A 17,640-nucleotide genomic window follows, 5' to 3' on the forward strand; every position below is an offset into this window, starting at 1 on the left:
GGAAGGCATATGGATGGCAGGACAATTTGGTAGGAACTGCTACAGAATTTTTTATTTTGTGTTGTCAAAAGCTCTGTTTTGTATGTTCATTTTTATGGACTCTTATTTTTATTAAAGTAGACAAGAATATCTTCTCATCTTCAGTATGTACATTTATTAGCATTCTTGGAATGTTTTCCTAATCTTTGCACCTGCTCTCTTACCTCTAGCATTCTTGCTATGGGCATTCTATTGTTGTCATTTTGCTTTTTGTCTTAAAATATTTCCTCAATGCCTGGTGATTTTTGATTGCCTAATCCTGTAGAAGAATGAGACACTGAAAAGCCAATTGGTGTGTGTTGTTAGAACGTGGGCTTCACAGTAGAGAAATCTGGTGGGGGGCTTCTTTGGAGGATTTCGGGCATTGGCCTGATAAGGTATCTTTTCTTGGATTGGCCAGTTTCCCCAGAGGCTACTCCTAAAATCTTCTGCCAGAGGAAGAGGGAGTTGGAATTTTTTTCTGCTCACGTATTTATAGCTTTATATTTAATCCCCTCGTTTTCTGTATGTTAGCCACCCCTTCAAATATGACTTGTGTCTCTAAGTCCAAGCGTCTCTCAGTTATATTCCCCACCAAGTCTTTTGCAGGAATTAGGGAAGAGCAGCCATCCTGCTGCAAGAGGTGGGGTTTGTACTTCTGTTTCTATACAGGCAGCCAGTGTGAAGGGTGGTGACAAGGACTAATGGCCTGGGAGAGAGTCTTTATCCCAGGTTGCTGTCCTTTGTTTCTCCAAAGTCTGTTCATGAAATAAAAACAGTGCATTTTATTTTGTTATAGTTTCACATAGTAAGATACAAAAAAAGCTGCATTAGCAGATTCTAATGACTTCACGCCAAATATACTACACCCTGAATCTGTAAATCAACACCCCTTCCTAGTCAGTCCCTGTGAATACTTGCTCCTTTCAGCCTTTTCCAGCCTGAGAGCATCCAGAATATCAAAGTCCTCCTTTTCTTAACCCCATCCTTAAAGACAAATGAATCTCTTTCATGTGAAAGAAAATCTTAGTCAGGAAATAGCTGGTGGTCAGTCTTCCTGTACTTTTCACATATGACCTTGGTCCAGCTTGATAAACATTTATTGAGTGCCTATAATAAGTGCATAGGCTCTGTGTACACTGAAGTTTCAAAAACGCACAGGACAGTCCTCTGCCCTCAAGGAATTCAAAGTCACATTTTCTCTGTGCCTTCCCACTAATTCCCATGTAATCGGAAGTGGCTTCTGCATGGAGAAGTCACTGGGTGATGGCTAAGCAGCTGCTTGACATTGGATTTTCACTCACGCTAACCCTAGTTTCTTTCATTTTCTATATACAGATATTTAAAACTGAATTATTTTGAAAGCCATTATAAATTAGCTTGGATCCCAACATATGACAATGTCTGAAAAAGTAAAGTATTATCATCTCCCCTTAAAGGAAAAAAACCAAAGCTCCACAGCACTCTTGTATTGGTGCATCATCTGCACATGAAGTTCTTGAGTCAGGTCAACTGATGGGGGCTCCTGTGATGACAAGTTTGTAGTAGGCTCCTTTCTGGGCCATCAGTTCTTCATGGCTCCCCTTTTCAATCACTACTCCCTGTGACATGACAGCAATGATATCTGAGTTTTGGATGGTAGACAAACGATGAGCAATGACAATGCAGGTCCGACCTTCTCTGGCTTTGTCCAGGGCGACCTGCACCGTCTGCAAAGAGAAGGTGGAAAGCTGATGCAAAGACACATGCTTGTTCTCTGGTCCAACATCTCAAGAATTCTACTTAATACTACTTGAGTAACATTGCTATACTCAGGAGTTAAACCCAAAACCTTGACAGGAGAGAAAGGATCACGTAAGTATTTGCTGAACGCAATGCCTCAATGATTTAAATTGTATTCTCCAGGCTAAGACATTTCAGCAAAGCAAGAACGAGCCAAACTATGAGTCAAAATGTACTTTTACAATACCTTATGGTCTAGTTTGCAAAAATGAAACCAAAAAAACCATGTAAGGTAGCAGTTAAGTGGTCATTACTGATACATTCTTCATCTACATCTTAGCTCTCTCCAAAATGAATCCTGATTTTTAAGGAGTTAATTTATAAATTATAAACTTCATAATTTTGTTTTGTCCAATTACATTTCCTTTCACACACACCAGGTGCCACCTCTTACTTTGTGTTGTGTGCTGTCTCCCTGCTTCAGCATGTAACTTTGAAATTATAAAATAGGAAATGCCTCACAGATGACCTAGATTATTTTACTTAAGAAAGCTAATTACTTGCCCTTGAAAAAGTGTCACCTAGCTTAGAGAATCTTAACAACAATTCTTACTATAAAGTTACAATATGCTTTTTTATTTGAAACATTCCTGTTTTGAATCACTTCCTCTAGATTATTGTCTTTCTGTTCCACCAAGTATTGGCCATTTATACCGTTAATGAGTCAGAAAATTGAAAATACTGCCATTTTATAAGGGCAAATATTACAGCAAAAGATTCATTTATAATGATCTAAGACTTTAGAAAATCAGTACATACCTTTTCACTTTCTGTGTCTAAGGCAGAAGTAGCCTCATCTAGTAGCAAGATTTTAGGGTCTCGTACAATGGCCCGAGCAATAGCAATACGTTGTTTCTCCCCTCGAGATAGTTGAGACCCCTGGGCCCCAACATTAGTTTCATATTTCTGGAAAAAGTATGGTAAGTTAGAGACCCAGAAACAGTCATTGCTCCTGTGCTGTATTGAGCCCACGTTAATGACCTCTCTGTGGATTTAAACAGTTTTTGTTTTTTAAAATTGGGAATAATAAATGAATCCTTCTATAAAAGATGTAAAATCTATTTCATAATATAAGAAAAATATGGTATTTCGTGGGAAATTAGGGGATTTTATATCTCCTCTGCCTTTATTTTAGGGGTTTTTTTTTTCTTTCTTCCTGTCTGTGAGATCTCTCTGATTTAAGATTCCTGGATTTCCAAACTCTTGTCTGGAAGAGCTTTCCAAGATGGAATGATCCTATGAATGCAAGGGCCCCTTGAGAGGAGAATGCAAGGGTCCATTCTGTAATTGAGGAGACATCATTCTGGAATATAAGCCGAGGTACAAATCCGCACTGTGCTGCCTACTAGCTCTAACGAGCGTGATCAAATTACTTAACTTTCTGTGAACAGCAAACTTGCCTGGAAAATGCAGATATTAATCACTAGTCCATACATTTGTTGAAAAATTATGAAGGAAAATCCCTAGCTAGATGCTTGGGATGGCTACACAATAAATAGTTAACATTCACAGAATATTTATGATGCATTAGGCATCGTGTTAACCAATCTAGCCAGATGATCATTTAATATTCACAGTAATAATTTTCTTCCTACTTTACAGACTACACAACTTAGGCAGAGACAGGTAAGGAAATTGTGCAAAGACAAGTAAAAAGCAGTGAAGGTGAATGCTAAATTCATGTGTGTCATGTTTCTGAGACTTTGCCTTTGACCACTGTTCTCCCCTGCCTTCCACAACAAGGTGTGTTTCCTTCCCCTGTGTCCCTTGTCTCCTGACAAATGCTAAGCAAGCCAAGTGAGACTCTTGACAGCCTGCTTTGTCCTCGTGGAGAAAAAAATGCTCAGTGGAGGGTATGATGGATAAAGTCCATATGAGAAAGGGGTAATAAACTGCCTCTGAGCCGCTGTCTCCCACGAAATGAGAAGGGGCTCAACAAAGATTTGTGGAATAAATGAATCTTTCAGGGGCCACACAAGCTTTGCTTTTCATTCAGGATACAGTAAACAGTAATTTCCACATGCTTAAGGATTGAGCTACCCAGGTTAGAATCAAGCTAATACTTAAGAGCCTTTGTGAGAAAAACAAACAAAACAAAACAAAACAAGGAAAAAGTCACCACACACAGCACAAAATTTATAAACATAATCACTTGTAAAAGAAAGTCATTTCCAAGCGGTATTTAAAAGAAGTGTAAAAGGTTAAAAGTTTAGTTCCTAAAATTTAGTTTCCATGTGTTAATTTTTTTTGTGATCAACCACCAAGAGACTCTTGGTGGATGGAAAAATGCAGAGTCAATATTGTACTATGTTCAAACTTAGCTCTGGAAAAGTGAGATGCAGCACGGCAGATGCAACTTACCTCACCAGGCACAGCATATGCTGCCAAGTAATGAAATTATGGGGATGACAATACTAGCAGCGTAATGACTATTATGTGTATTCCTTCATTTTCATGTAATTTTTTGCATTTTGTAGATGATCGAGTCTCAGTAAAGATAAGTAATTGTCCCAAAGTTACACAGCTAGTAAGTAAGGTTGAATTCAAACCTCTATCTGTTCTGAATCTCAGGATTGTTTCTCACCATGCTGCACTAATGCTCAGTATTGTTCTGCTTTACTTACAATAGGATCTAGGGCATCCTTTGCACTGGACAATATAATACTTTCCAAAACTAAAGAGTGTGTTGGTGAAGGCCATTTGTTTTGCTTAAAAGACAGAGACAATCCCAGGGCACCAAGAAATGAACCATGTTGCCTTTGACCTTCTCCATGAGCCACAGTCATAACATATTTTGGCTGTTCTACCTCTCCCCATCCCCATCTCCCATAGGGAGGTGACTTGGTTCTCACCTCTGGCAGCGACATGACAAAGTCATGCAGCTGGGCCTGCTTGGCGGCTTCTATGACTTTTTCCACGGGAATCTCTTTGGTGTTGTCCCCATACTTGATGTTGTCCATTATGCTACAGGCGAACAGCACTGGCTCCTGGGAAACAATTCCAATGTTTGAGCGGAGAAACTGGACATTTACTTTTGTGCTGTCATGCCCATCTATCATCTGCCAATAGAGGTGACAAGCAGAGCATTACGTTTTAGAATTCCAGCAATGAGGAAACTTCATATTCCAGAGGCAGTATTATATAAGACAGTTGCTTTACTTGAGAGAGAAAAATCCAGGGAATCTCATAAATAAGTTATGTTGCCTTTGACCTCTGGAGGTGGTATCTGTCAGGAGTGGTGTCAAAGTTATGATTTTGACACAAAAACTATGGTTTTGTTTGTTTCCTAAAATTCAGTTTTATAGGTAGTAGAAACGCGAAGGGCGTTCAGGACAGTTATTTCCCCTTATACTTTGGTGTAGCACATCCTTTACAAGTATGAACAATTGCTCAATTTTGAGACTCCACAGGCCATGAAGCAGGTTTTTCTATGTAAGCTTAATGGGAAATATAACAATTAAACCTATTTCCTTGATTTTACTGATACTAACATGAGATAACAGACTCAACTAAGAAAGGAGTACATTTATTCACCTCGTCAATCAACAAACGTATATTAAGTTTTCTGCCACAAGGGCACCATACTAGGGAGTCTTTTGTCTGCTATATAAAGAAAAAATAATCTCTATTTTCTAGTAATTCATGAGCTAACTAGTCAATTTAGTGCAGGAACTCAAATATCTACCCTTTGAGCTGTTTCACTTAAAAATCTTAAAATACTAAAGGTGCAGTGTGTCTAACATATTATTATAAAGTGTTTGGCCCTATGGTTTCAGAAAAAGATTATGTTAAATGGTGTGAACACACTATATTTTAGATAAATTTTTGGCAATGGAAAAAGCAAACACTAGTGGGAAAAAATGTAAGGCATTCCTCAACAATTAACCTCATTTTCCTCTACTCATTTTCCATAGTACTTATAGATTGCAAAGCACAATTTAATACCTAATTAAGTACTGGAGAGGCTTGCTAATTGTTGTACAGGAACTAGTAAGGTAAATTCCTAATTGACAGAAGACATGCTTCCTACTTCTTAGAATCTGCCACGGGGCCCAACACAGTATTGCATATCGCAGGAATTAAATGTTGAAAATGTTGAATGCTGCATTTGGTGGCTTCCTTAACAGTAAAGATAATTTTCCTCTTTTATTTATTTATTTATTTATTTAGTCTATCTATTTATAATGTTTATTTATTTATTTTTGAGAGTGAGCACGTGCGAGCAGGAGAGGGGCAGAGGAAGAGAGAGAGACAGAGAAAGAATCCCAAGCAGGCTCTATGCTGTCAGCACAGAGTTCAACATGGGGCTTGAACTCAAGAACCCTGAGATCATGACCTGAGCTGAAATCAAGAGTCAGAGGCTCACCCAACCAACTTTGGCACCCCAACGACAATTTTTTTAAATTGCATAAAATGTGGTATTTTTTCCTACTTGAAAAAGGTTTGTAGAAATGTTTTACAATGATATAACAAAATATATTGTGTTTATGAAATTCAAGGAATCATACTGATTTCTTCATGAGCATTGCTTCTTACCTATAATCAGAACAAGCACTGAGCACATTCAGAGAAATATACTTAATGTGTATGTTAATGTTGGAAAGGTCAAATATGAAAGATTCAGGTCCCTATATGTCTTATAGCTCACAGTCTACTTGGGGTGATAGACAGGATAGTCTGACATTTTGGGAAACTAGACCCTCTTTTTTGTAGAGATCAGACCCCAGTGCAATGTGCTTTCTAGGTTCATCAGTCACTACATACTTTTAAACAAATTAAAATCTTTATAACCAAAGTTATTAACAAAGTGATTATAAATTACATATAACCAACTCTTACTCCTTATTTTCATAATTTCCTGGATTCTACCAATATCTCTTTGCTTTACTCTTTGCAAGGGAATCTTTAGTTGCCTCCTTCAAGTTTCTCTCAGCATTTCTTTTCATAAAGTGACCTGTCCTCATCGCAGTGAAGATTATACCACCCAGGGAACTCAAATTAATCCTTCATTTCAAAATATTAGAATTAAAAAATCACTTGTGGAGCAGAATAAAACATTTTCAGACCTATGCCTCTGAATCATTTCTTAGAAAACTACTGGTGGATGCACTCCAACAAAATGAAAGTGAAACCCAAAAAAGAGAAAGATAGGGGAATGAGGAAATAATGGATCTAATCCAAGAAAACAAGCAGGAAACTCAGGGTGACAACTATTCATCAGGCGCAGATTGAAATTAGCCCAGGCAGCTGCAGACATGAGAGGAAGAAGCATGTTCCTCAGAAAAGGTAGCAGGATAGACACATTGGAAGGATATAAAGGTTTGATAAAGGCAGAAGATGCCGGAAAAAAAGCCTTTCAGAAAAATGATCAAGAAAGAAAATGTAATGCTGATGTATGTCACTACTTGATAATGGGATGGACAATATTTACATAATCATAATCAAAGTTGTTAGTTGGCTGTTAACTTTTAGAGTCAGCCTAGAATGAAAGACAATAAATGTTATAAACAGAATGTTAGTGTTTTGCATTTTGGTAATATAAAAGTATGGTTATTAGGGCTAGAGAAATAAAAGGAAGGAGGAAGAGGTGAAAATAAACATAGAATTGTTAATCTTATTTTAGGAAATGAGAATTCAAGAGATGCTATCTGCAGGTGGTAGAAAAGATGCAGAATTATATTAATTAAAGTTACAGACAGAAACTTTTTAAAGTAATACATCTATATTGGGAGGAGATGTGTAAAAAGAGGGGAAGTGTTGAGGGTAAGCTAAATTTCCATCTCTTAAGAATAAGTCAATAAAGAGTCTAAACTTGTTAAATCGTGAAACAGCAGCATAACCATATTATTTAGAGACATTGAGGTAATCATTGAAAGATCTAAAAACATCAAATAGTTCTCTTTGAGCAGAGACATGGGGAGAGGTGGAAAAGATAGCTTTTTATTACAAACCTTTCCTATTTTATTTTGTATTCCTCTGCATAAATTATTTGGAAATAAAGAAAAGAAAAAGGAAAGGAAAGAAAATAGAAAGAAATGCTTTGGAAAATAAGCAACAAAGCAATTCACCAGCTTTTCAACTATCCTTGCCAAAGCTCTATGGCACATAACTACCAACTAGAGTTCTTCACATTATCTAGACTTAAGCTTCTGCAACCAGGATTCTCTCAGATTTTTCATACTAAATCCCCTCTCTTGCTCATTTATCATTGCGTTCCTTATCACCCCAGTCATTTTTTCCGTTCGCGGTCATTAGCTTCCCGATTTGTTTGCACGTTCTGCTCCATTTACGGGTAAGTGAATGCTTCTGTTAAACACACTCATCTCCAGCTTTGCAGCGTGCCCAGTTTTCTTTGTCTAACTGGTCAGCAGGCCATCTGGAACTGGGAAATATATGGTATCAGAAATTGTGAGGTAGAATGAGGTCAACCAGCAAATGACTGGAACCAGAAAATATCCATAGGAGAAAGTGTCTGAGGCGAGCGTGTTAGAGTGAGTCTGGCAAGGCATAATCTTGAAAAACACTTTTAAGGGACTGGAGATACTCTGCAGAAAGCAAAATTCTCGAAAGCATTTGCATCGCTTACCACCTTCCCTTGGTCAGGATCATAGAAACGTTCCAAAAGCTGAATACTGGTGCTTTTGCCACATCCACTGCTTCCAACAAATGCCAGTGTTTGGCCTGGACCAACCGATACTGAGAGACCATTCAGAACTTGTACATCAGGTCGAGAAGGATATGTAAATTTGCAGTCAACAAAGTCAATCTGGCCTTGGAAGTTGTCCTGTGGATGGGAAGATTGGAGTTACATATGCTCCTGCTAGAATCTAGAATACTGAAAATGCATCTAAATCTGAGTTTTAAATCCTTGCTTAAGATACCCTCAAATGCATGCTCCCATAGTGTGAAGTATAAAGACAGCCACTTCATGAAATGAAATTCTGTTCTCTATCCTCGCAGGTATAGAACAAAGGGAGGCTTGAACAGGGAAATTAAAGACACACGACCTCTTAATCCCATTCGAACCTAAAGGGATTTCCTTGTCATTCGTTCATTCTGAATGGAAGAGAACTAGAAGATATGGTTCCATCACAGAACCCAGTAACTGTTTAAACCCTTATATTCTGCTTCCCCTAGAGATTTCAAACAGCAGCACTACACTTCAAATGACTCAGAAAGTTACTTGAGCCTGTATTGGAAAGGTGGGTACCTTCAATTGTACTAGCTGAATTATGAGTTATGGAAATGGATAGACACTTAATAACATAGAAGATTCCTTTTATTGAGCTGAAGGAGGAACAGGTCATTTCACCAATTTACAAAGATTTCTGAATTTAGTTCAGCTTTACTGGGGTTTAGTTTTGTTTTGCTCTCTTGAACACACTGGAATATTAAAAAATAGTTAGGGAGGGGGCCTCTGAGTAGCTCAGTTCGTTAAGTGTCTGACTTTAGCTGAGGTCATGATCTCACAGCTTCCGTGTTCAAGCCTCACATAGGGCTCTGTGCTGACAGCTCAGAGCCTGGAGCCTGCTTCAGATTCTGAGTCTCCCTCTCTCTCTCTCTCTACACTTCCCCCACTCGCGCATGCGTACACGCTCTCTCAAAAATATATAGACATTAGATTTTAAAAAATAGTCAGGGAAGTTAAAAAAAATACTTGTTGGGACTATCAATTAGAAGAAAAGGTATTTTGCTGATATCAAATTAGTTTTCTGGAAGTCCACATTAATCTAGATAAACATGAGTTAAATCAATATGATTGGACAGGAAGAACTGGTTTTTCAACATTCCGTACCGGAACATTAGTAGAAAACATGGTGGTTGGGTAGGTCTCAAAAAACATCCAGCTTTGTTTATTCTGGAACTAAGTGTGCTTTATATTAGACAGAATTTAGCATTCACTGGATATTGTTGCCCTATTCACATGCCAAATTTATGAATAAACTTTAATGCTAATTTACTTCATTCCTTTACACTTATAAATCTATTGTCTGTATTCTGAGTGCATATGAATGAACCCATATACTAAAAGAAAGTGCTAAGTAGAATTGTATGACCAGCTGTTCTACACATACACATACAAACACACGTGCCCAGTCCTCCCCCACCACCCTCCTATTCCCTCAGTACTTACCCACTTTTCACCTGCACCACTGTACACATTAATTGGGGGTTGTCGGTCCAGTAGTTGAAAAAAGCGTGCAGCTGATATTTTAGCTTTGACGTAGCTAGGGGTGTAAGCGGAGGCTCTTCCAAAAGCTGTGGCACTTAGTACAACTGAAGAGATCACCCTGAAATTGGACAGACACCCAGGTAGAGAAGGGGTGTGGCACGGTTGGTGTGACAGCTTAAGAGGCAGAAGTCTGGGGGCCTGGCCCTGGTTCTACTGGAAAAGAACTGAGCAGCCTTGAGCAGGTCACCTTAGACTTGTTGGGAATGGGGGCTTCAAGACACTCGTAGTTTTCCAATGTGTCCTATGTAAAAATGGTGAGAGGAGAAGTGAACAAGGGGATTCAGACCTCCAAACCCTGCTTTAGCTACAGTGGCCTCTTGGTCAAAAGTTTGGGAAAGAAAAACTTTCTGAAAGTTTTTTAAAAATGAGGGCGGGGGGGCTTGAAAGATCATCGGATTGGGTTGAGTTCTTACAAAGCTAATATTTTTTGAATCTATAATAAGTGTGTAAAAGAGAACGATTAGTGATATAAGCATCTTTCTGTACCAAGCATGCATGTCACTCATGCTTCAGACACCATGAGAAAGATACAATTGTCTGTTTGCTTCTGCAGTACTTATCCCAACTTCTAACTATATTCAAAATGTGCAAAATTAATGAGGAAATGGGTGAAGGAATAAATAAGTGATAAATATGGTGAAAGAAGGCTCTGGTGCTGTACAGATGATGATGTGACGGGCATCCTCCAAAGCTGACCACCTGCACCACGATGCACGGAGGGCCTGCCTCGGAGGTGGTAGAGGGCGGTGTGTTTGTGCCTTTATGAACCGCTCGGTTCATAAGCAGGAATTCTTTTAGGCCAGACTTGCAAACCCAAACATCTCCAGGAGCCCAGCCCAAAGCTTAAAGCAATGAAAATCACCTGAAATAAAAATGGGAATTGGTGGCAGGTTATCTTTCAGTTTTTAAATTTTTTAAAAAATTTTTTAAATGTTTTATTTATTTCTAGGAGAGAGAGAGAGACAGCGTGAGCAGGGGAGGGTCAGAGAGAGAGGGAGTCACAGACTGAAACAGGCTCCAGGCTCTGAGCTGGCAGTCAGCACAGAGCCCGACGCGAGGCTCGAACCCACGAACCGAGGGATCATGACCTAAGCGAAAGTCGGACGCTTAACCGACTAAGCCACCCAGGCGCCCCTCAGTTTTTAAATGTTTTTAATGTTTATTTATTTTTGAGAGAAAGAGAGACAGAGCAAGCAAGCAAGCAGGGGAGTGAGGGAGAGAGTTTTCAAAGAGAAGCCAGAAGTTGGGAATTTTCTATAGTTTCCCAATTTTTACATATTGACAAATAATTCTTCAAATATCTGACATAAACTAATAAGTCAACAGTTTGTGATTTCTGATTTGGGTTAACAGCTCTCAATATGCAAAAATTTAGAAAAGAAACTTTTCTGATTGGAGTGGGTATAGTGGGGCAGGAGAAAAAGTCTCTTCCGTATTTCTAAAAGAAAGAAGGCAAGAAGACAGAACTCATGGCTTGAGGACGAACCCCAAAGAACAGATTTCTTTTGGGACCACTTTTCCCAATGTCCACCAAGGCTTTCTCAGACCACCTACACTTTATCCTTCTAACACCACATTACAGCCATATACATGAGTACCCGGTCCTTTGGCACCCTGACACTCTTTGGCTCTCACCTCTAGAAATGTAAGACACTGGACTCAAAGCTAATCTTATCAGTAGAGCAGGCTTGAAGTATAAGAAAGGAACACAATTCCCCTGTCCTGGCCTTTGCTGCCTCTACCTAGGAGGGTTCATCTAGAAATATGCCCTCCTTGCAAAACCTAGAGTTCCAATAAGATGGTTCTATGAACCATCTGATCAAAGGCCTCTAGATTTCTCAGCATTAACCAGAATAATAGACTGTATCGGTGGTTCATTCATCCTATTACTCTGTACACGTCCTTTTACAATATGGCTTTTTTATTCTTCTGCGATATTGTGATTTATAGTAAGAAACATATATTTGGTTTTGGCTCCTATTCCTGGCACAGAGCTGTTAAACCCTTGGAAGTTCCTAAATTTGGAGAGCGATCTTGGTGTCCTTTGTTATGTTAATGAAGTGGCTCTGGAGGCCCCTATTAACCTCTGGGTGGAGGCGGGTTGTAGTTGCCAGGGAGGCAACCACACAATTAGAGGGTTGGAACTTTCAGTCCTATCCCTGCCCCTCACTTCCAGAGAAAGGTAGGGTGTCTGAGGAGTCTGAGGAAGGTGGTTTGGGCAGTCTTGCAGGACTGAGTCCTTAGGCTGTGGGATCTGATGCTGTCTCCAAGTAGATGGTGTCAGAATTAAGTTGGACCGTAGGACATCCAATCAGGGATCAGAAGTGTGTGTGTGACCAACAGTGTGATAATAAAGGAGAAACACAAAAGGTAGATTCCATTCTCTTTTCTTTAAATCTGGGATTGGTTGTATGACTTTCCTTGGCCAAAGAGATACTAGAATATGTGATGCACACAGAGACTTGGAAAGTGTTTCGCCTTGGGCATTGGGGCTTACTCTCTTTTGTTGTACTTGGAGTACTGAGGCCATAATATGAAGAAAACAAGCCAACCTGCTAGAGAGGCCAGGTGGAGACAGTAGCGCACTCAGAAGCCTGACTGAATCAGTCCAGTTTTGAAGAACCACCCTGATAGCTCACAGAGTCTTGAGAAATAATCAAGACCTACTATTTAAGATATCAAATGTGGTATGATTTGTTGAGCAGCAAAAGTTGCCTGATAGAACCAGGCCTCCTCCCTAAAGTGTTGATCTTTTATGACCTTGGCATGACAAGCCTCACCTGAACACATAGCTGAAATGGAGCCCCTCATTGAGGATTAAGTAACCTCCGTATCTGTAGGAAGCAGAGTTAGCAACAAACGCTATGCACTGGGAAAAACCATAGCAGAATCCATAAACATTCGCTTTTCGTAAGGCTGTCTTGAATGGCTTCTCCAGCTCCATCTCAAATGCTTCAATAAACTGCCTCTCTTTTCCAATTCCAGCAACAGTGCGGATATTAGTGAGAGCTTCATTTGTAATCTGAAGAAAGAAAAAGAGTCTTAGGAATTAAAGAGCAGAAATACCTACTCTCATGACATTTCAGCTGCTACATGGATTCAATCTGGTGCAAATGGCAAAATGTGGTAGGAATCCGTGATGCAGGCATCATCTAGGAACACAAAGAAGTTGTTGGACATCAACTTACCTGGACCATGAGTCAGTTAAACTCAAGTTCTACTTAATACTAACATGTTGGTTGTTTTTTTTTGTCTCCACTTGTAGAAGAGAGGAGGGAAAAAACGTACACACACTTATCCTTGAAAGGTTTTTAGCTTTTTTGTTAATTTATTTGAAATTTCTAAAACAATATCTGTTGATATCTTCTGAGACAAAAGATATTTAATAATACAAATTTAAAATAGGATTCTATTTTATTAAACAATTAATCTGACCAAATATTATAGAAGTATAAAGTTTATCCTGTAGGCTATACTACGAATTTGTGGTTGTTTCAATCGATATGCTATGGTAAGTAATCACTGTTTCTTAATTACCATCCTGTCCTAAAGTAGCACAAAGGTGGGCTACTTTCTCCTATTGGCATATGAAATTTTCTTGGCTTCTGTCTACTTGGGCAATGTTTACATCTCCTCTCTCAAGGTCAAAACCGAGATAACAGTAAATTTGTTAAAAGATAAAAGGTGTGCGTGTGTGTGCGTGTGTGTGTGTTTGTGCATGATTTCCTACACCTGAGAAATGTCTATGCCACCATCTCCTCATTTACCCCTGATACAAGATATTCATTAGAACACTTTTAAAATTGCATCTCTGAAACTTAAGAGTATTTGAGACCTAGGTTGTATCTCATAGTTCTATTTGGGAAAGACATTTGTCATAAGTATAGCAGATGGTAAAGTGTGAAAATTAAAAGTATCTGCCATTAAAAAGATGATAGCTTCTCTCTGTGTGGGCAGCATGGCCTGGGAAAAACATTTAGCTAAAAACTCAAGTAGATAGGAAACTGAACTCTCCACTCTTGGGAATAAGAATAAACCAAATTGGGATGTGGAGAAAATAACTATTGGAGAGGAAATTGAACATGTAACCCTCTGTGTTTGCCCCACTGTTTCTCTACACCTGCTTACACTCACAGCATCACAGCTTTATTGTCACGGCCTCTGGGCAAAAGCACATATTAAAAAAGGCTAGTGGGAGGTTTCCAAAGAGGAACGTTTGTAGGCTCACAGCTTTCTTAAGTCTCTTTGTACAACTCATTTTTAATGGTTTGACAGCCACTTAGCTGTGAGCAGTTTGAAAACTGGGTCTGTAAGATTACCTGGCCCGCCATTTCCAGAGCCTGCTTGTCTTGAGTGGCAAATCCTGTCAACATTCTGGTCTGTATGGCTCCCGACAAAGCCAAGAAGGGAAAGAAGCACACTATAACCAGGCTTAGCTTCCAGCTAAAGACGAAGGCAATGATTATGGCCACGCTGATGTTTGTGAAGGAATTGACCATCATCCCGATTTGAGAGCCAGCTGCCTGCAAACCAAAAGCAATCAACCAATCTGAGACACACAGTCTCTTTCACCAAACACCACTATGTGAAAAGGCTATTTTATTCTGAAAAGATTATTTTAAAAAATCAGTCTGATAAAATATACATAACATGACGTTTCTCATTTTAGCCACTTGTAAGTGTACAATTCAGTGGCATTAAATACATTCACAGTATTGTGTAAACATCACCACCATCTATGTCCAAAATCTTTTTTTCTTTATTTTGAAAGAGAGAGAGAGAGAGAGAGGATGAGCAAGTACATGCACAAGTGAGGAAGGAACAGAGAGAGAGAGAGGAAAAGAGAGAATCCTATAAACAATGAGATCATGACCTGAGCTGAAATCAAGAGTTGGACACTTAAACAACTGAGTCACCCAGGTACCCCTCCAAAATCTTTTTATCATTTACATCAAGAACTCTGTACCCATTAAATATTAACCCCCCTTCCTCCCTCTCCCCAGCCCCTGACAACCTCTATTCTTCTTTCTGTCTCTATAAATTTGCCTCTTCTAGTTACCTGAATGGAATCACACAATATCCTTTTGTGTCTAACTTATTTTACTAAGCTTAATGTTTTCAAGGTCCATCCATGTTGTAGCACATATCAGACTTTCACTCCCTTAAAAGCTGAATAATATTTCATTATATGTATATATCACATTGTGTTTATTCATTCATCTGTTGATGGACACGGGTTGTTTTCACCTTTTGACCATATGAATACTGCTGCTATGAACACCGATGTACAAATATCTGTTTGTGTTCCTACATTCATTCTGTTAGATATATCCCTAGGAGTGGATTTCTTGGGTCACTTGGTAGTTCTATGTTTAAAAAATTTTTTTTAAAATAATGAGCTCCTTAATGCATTTGAAGGCTGGGTTAATAAAAGTCCATGTTATGCATGGTGTTTTGGAAGCCCATCTATTGACTAATCTCATTTCATGGGTGTCAGAGCTCGAGCAGTCAGCATGAGATTAATTCAGCTAAGCATGGGCTGCATATGTGTCGCCTGCCTTTCCATTTGGTCTGCTTGGAAATGTCCAGGCATTGGTCATCTGGTAATATTTCTGGTTATCAGTGAAGACTGATGACTGTTCTGTAATTATAGTTTTGAAATTTGTACAAGACTATTATAAGAGACCACTTTCATTCTCAAAGAAATTAGCTTATTCATTGATACAAAATCACACGTTGACTTAAAAGCTAGCTGTTCAATCAACACAAAATGGACAAAATGGGTTCAGTCTCAATATAAGAGAACAGACACTTGTAGTAATTATTATTTATAATGAAAATTATTTGATGGTTCCAACTCTTCTTTCAGTTGCAGCTCTGCAGATGCGATGGAAGGTTGGCACCTTCTGTGTAGAAAAGACTTGCATGGGTCCAGCTGCAATACTTTTTGTCAAAATTGTAGAGGCTTTAGGATCATTTCAAACAACCACAGGTAAGCTATTAGGTAACCATAGATGCTAAAGAAATGCTATGCAAGAATAATTTACATCTGCATACTACACTGAAGGCTCAAATGGAATATGAACTCCATGGTCCCAAGAATTCCCTCCCATGTACTGGTAATAACTTCTTCGAAGACAGGAGTGAAAAGTTAAATTAGGAATTCACTTCTACACTGATATTTATAGCAGCATTATCCACAATAGCCAAAAGGCAGAAGCAGCCCAGGTGCCAAGTTGACTGACAGATAAGTGGATAAACAAAATGTGATCTAGACAAACAATGGCATATTATTCAAGCCTTAAAAAAGAAATGAAATTCTGACACATGCTACAACATGGATGGACCCTGAGGACATTTAAGCTAAGCAAAATACACCAGTCCCAAAAGGACAAATATTGTATGATTCTGCTTATATGAGGTTCCTGGAATAGTCAAATTTATAGAGCCAGCATTGGAATGGTGGTTTTATCAGGGCCTGGGAGGGGAGTGGGATGGGAAGTTAATATTTAATGGATACAGAGCTTCTGTTTGAGATGATGAAAAATTCTAGATACGGATAGTGGTGATGTTGCATAACAATATGAGTATAATTAAAACCACTGAATTGTACACTTAAAAATGGGTAAAATGGTAGATTTTATGTTTTGTATATTTTACCACTGTTAAAAAGAACAAAAGAATTTCTGGTTGGCAAGGACAGTTAGGCATTATAGAGAATTTGAAAAATAGCTAAATAGTTCTTTGGGGTATCATTTTTTTGTTTTCTTTTACATTATATTCAATCAATATTTTTTAAAAAATTTTAAACTAATACAGTTTAAGGCACAATATATATACACATATATAATAATAAACATTTTCACAAAAAGGAATCAATCTAGACATTACTTTGTACTTTGATTTTTTTTCACTTCATGTAACATAACCACCCCTCCAGATCTTTACATTAACAGCTTTAAAAATAGCTGCCTAATATTCCTTAGTATGGATGTAGTCACTCACCTAGTTTCCCACTGGTGGATATTCAGATAGTTTCCAGGGGATTCTATTAATTTTTTGATCAATATAAAAAATACCCCTGAATGCACATTGTCACAAAATAGGAGAGAATATACTCACATGAATTTTAGTCAGAGGATTTGCATACCAGATTATTCTCTAAAAAATGTTGCAAGAATTCAAACTGTAACCACTATTTTATGAGAGCATCTGTTTCTTCTCATCCTCACAAATTATAGGAAGTTGTCATTCATCATTATTTTTATTGAGTTAATAGGTGCGAAATGGTGCTTCATTGTTTTATTAGTATTTTTTCTATTAGTAAGGTTGTACAATTCTTCATTTGTTAATTGTCCTGTTACATTTCTTTTTTTGTGGTTTGCCCATATGCCTTTTTTTTAACCTTTATTATTTAGTTTATTTTTGTTCCCTAACCAATTTCAGAGCACTACACATATTAGAGTTATTAGGTATATTAGTTTTTGTTATAAATATTTTCCTAGTTTTTACCATTTGTTTATACAAAAGTTTTAAGTTTTTATGTAGTCTGACAAGTCTACTTTGGGTTTTTTTTTTTTTTTTTTTTTTTTTTTTTTTTTTTTTTT

The 17,640-nt window shown here is 38.2% G+C and overlaps 1 protein-coding gene across 6 annotated transcripts in view; it reads right to left on the reverse strand.

Annotated features, from left to right (window-relative positions):
- Positions 1 to 139: 139 nt before the first annotated feature.
- ABCB11 (ATP binding cassette subfamily B member 11) overlaps positions 140 to 17,640 on the reverse strand; it is an 83,903-nt gene continuing 66,402 nt past the window's right edge. For 5 of the 6 annotated variants that reach the window (XM_077751085.1, XM_077751079.1, XM_077751080.1 and 2 more), the window contains 7 exons: positions 14,353 to 14,556; positions 12,814 to 13,055; positions 9,935 to 10,091; positions 8,387 to 8,584; positions 4,653 to 4,859; positions 2,560 to 2,706; positions 140 to 1,727 (listed from right to left, as the gene is read on the reverse strand). In XM_077751085.1, coding sequence (XP_077607211.1) covers positions 1,527 to 1,727; positions 2,560 to 2,706; positions 4,653 to 4,859; positions 8,387 to 8,584; positions 9,935 to 10,091; positions 12,814 to 13,055; positions 14,353 to 14,556 — 1,356 coding nt within the window. In that variant the 3' untranslated portion in view covers positions 140 to 1,526. Of the gene's footprint in view, positions 1,728 to 2,559; positions 2,707 to 4,652; positions 8,183 to 8,386; positions 8,585 to 9,934; positions 10,092 to 12,813; positions 13,056 to 14,352; positions 14,557 to 17,640 lie in introns of those variants that run through there. The other variant, XM_077751083.1, reaches the window with a different exon arrangement.

Source organism: Crocuta crocuta, unplaced genomic scaffold, assembly GCF_008692635.1.
Source record: "Crocuta crocuta isolate KB4526 unplaced genomic scaffold, BGI_CrCroc_1.0 scaffold219, whole genome shotgun sequence".
In the NCBI taxonomy this organism is placed as follows: Eukaryota; Metazoa; Chordata; class Mammalia; order Carnivora; family Hyaenidae; genus Crocuta; species Crocuta crocuta.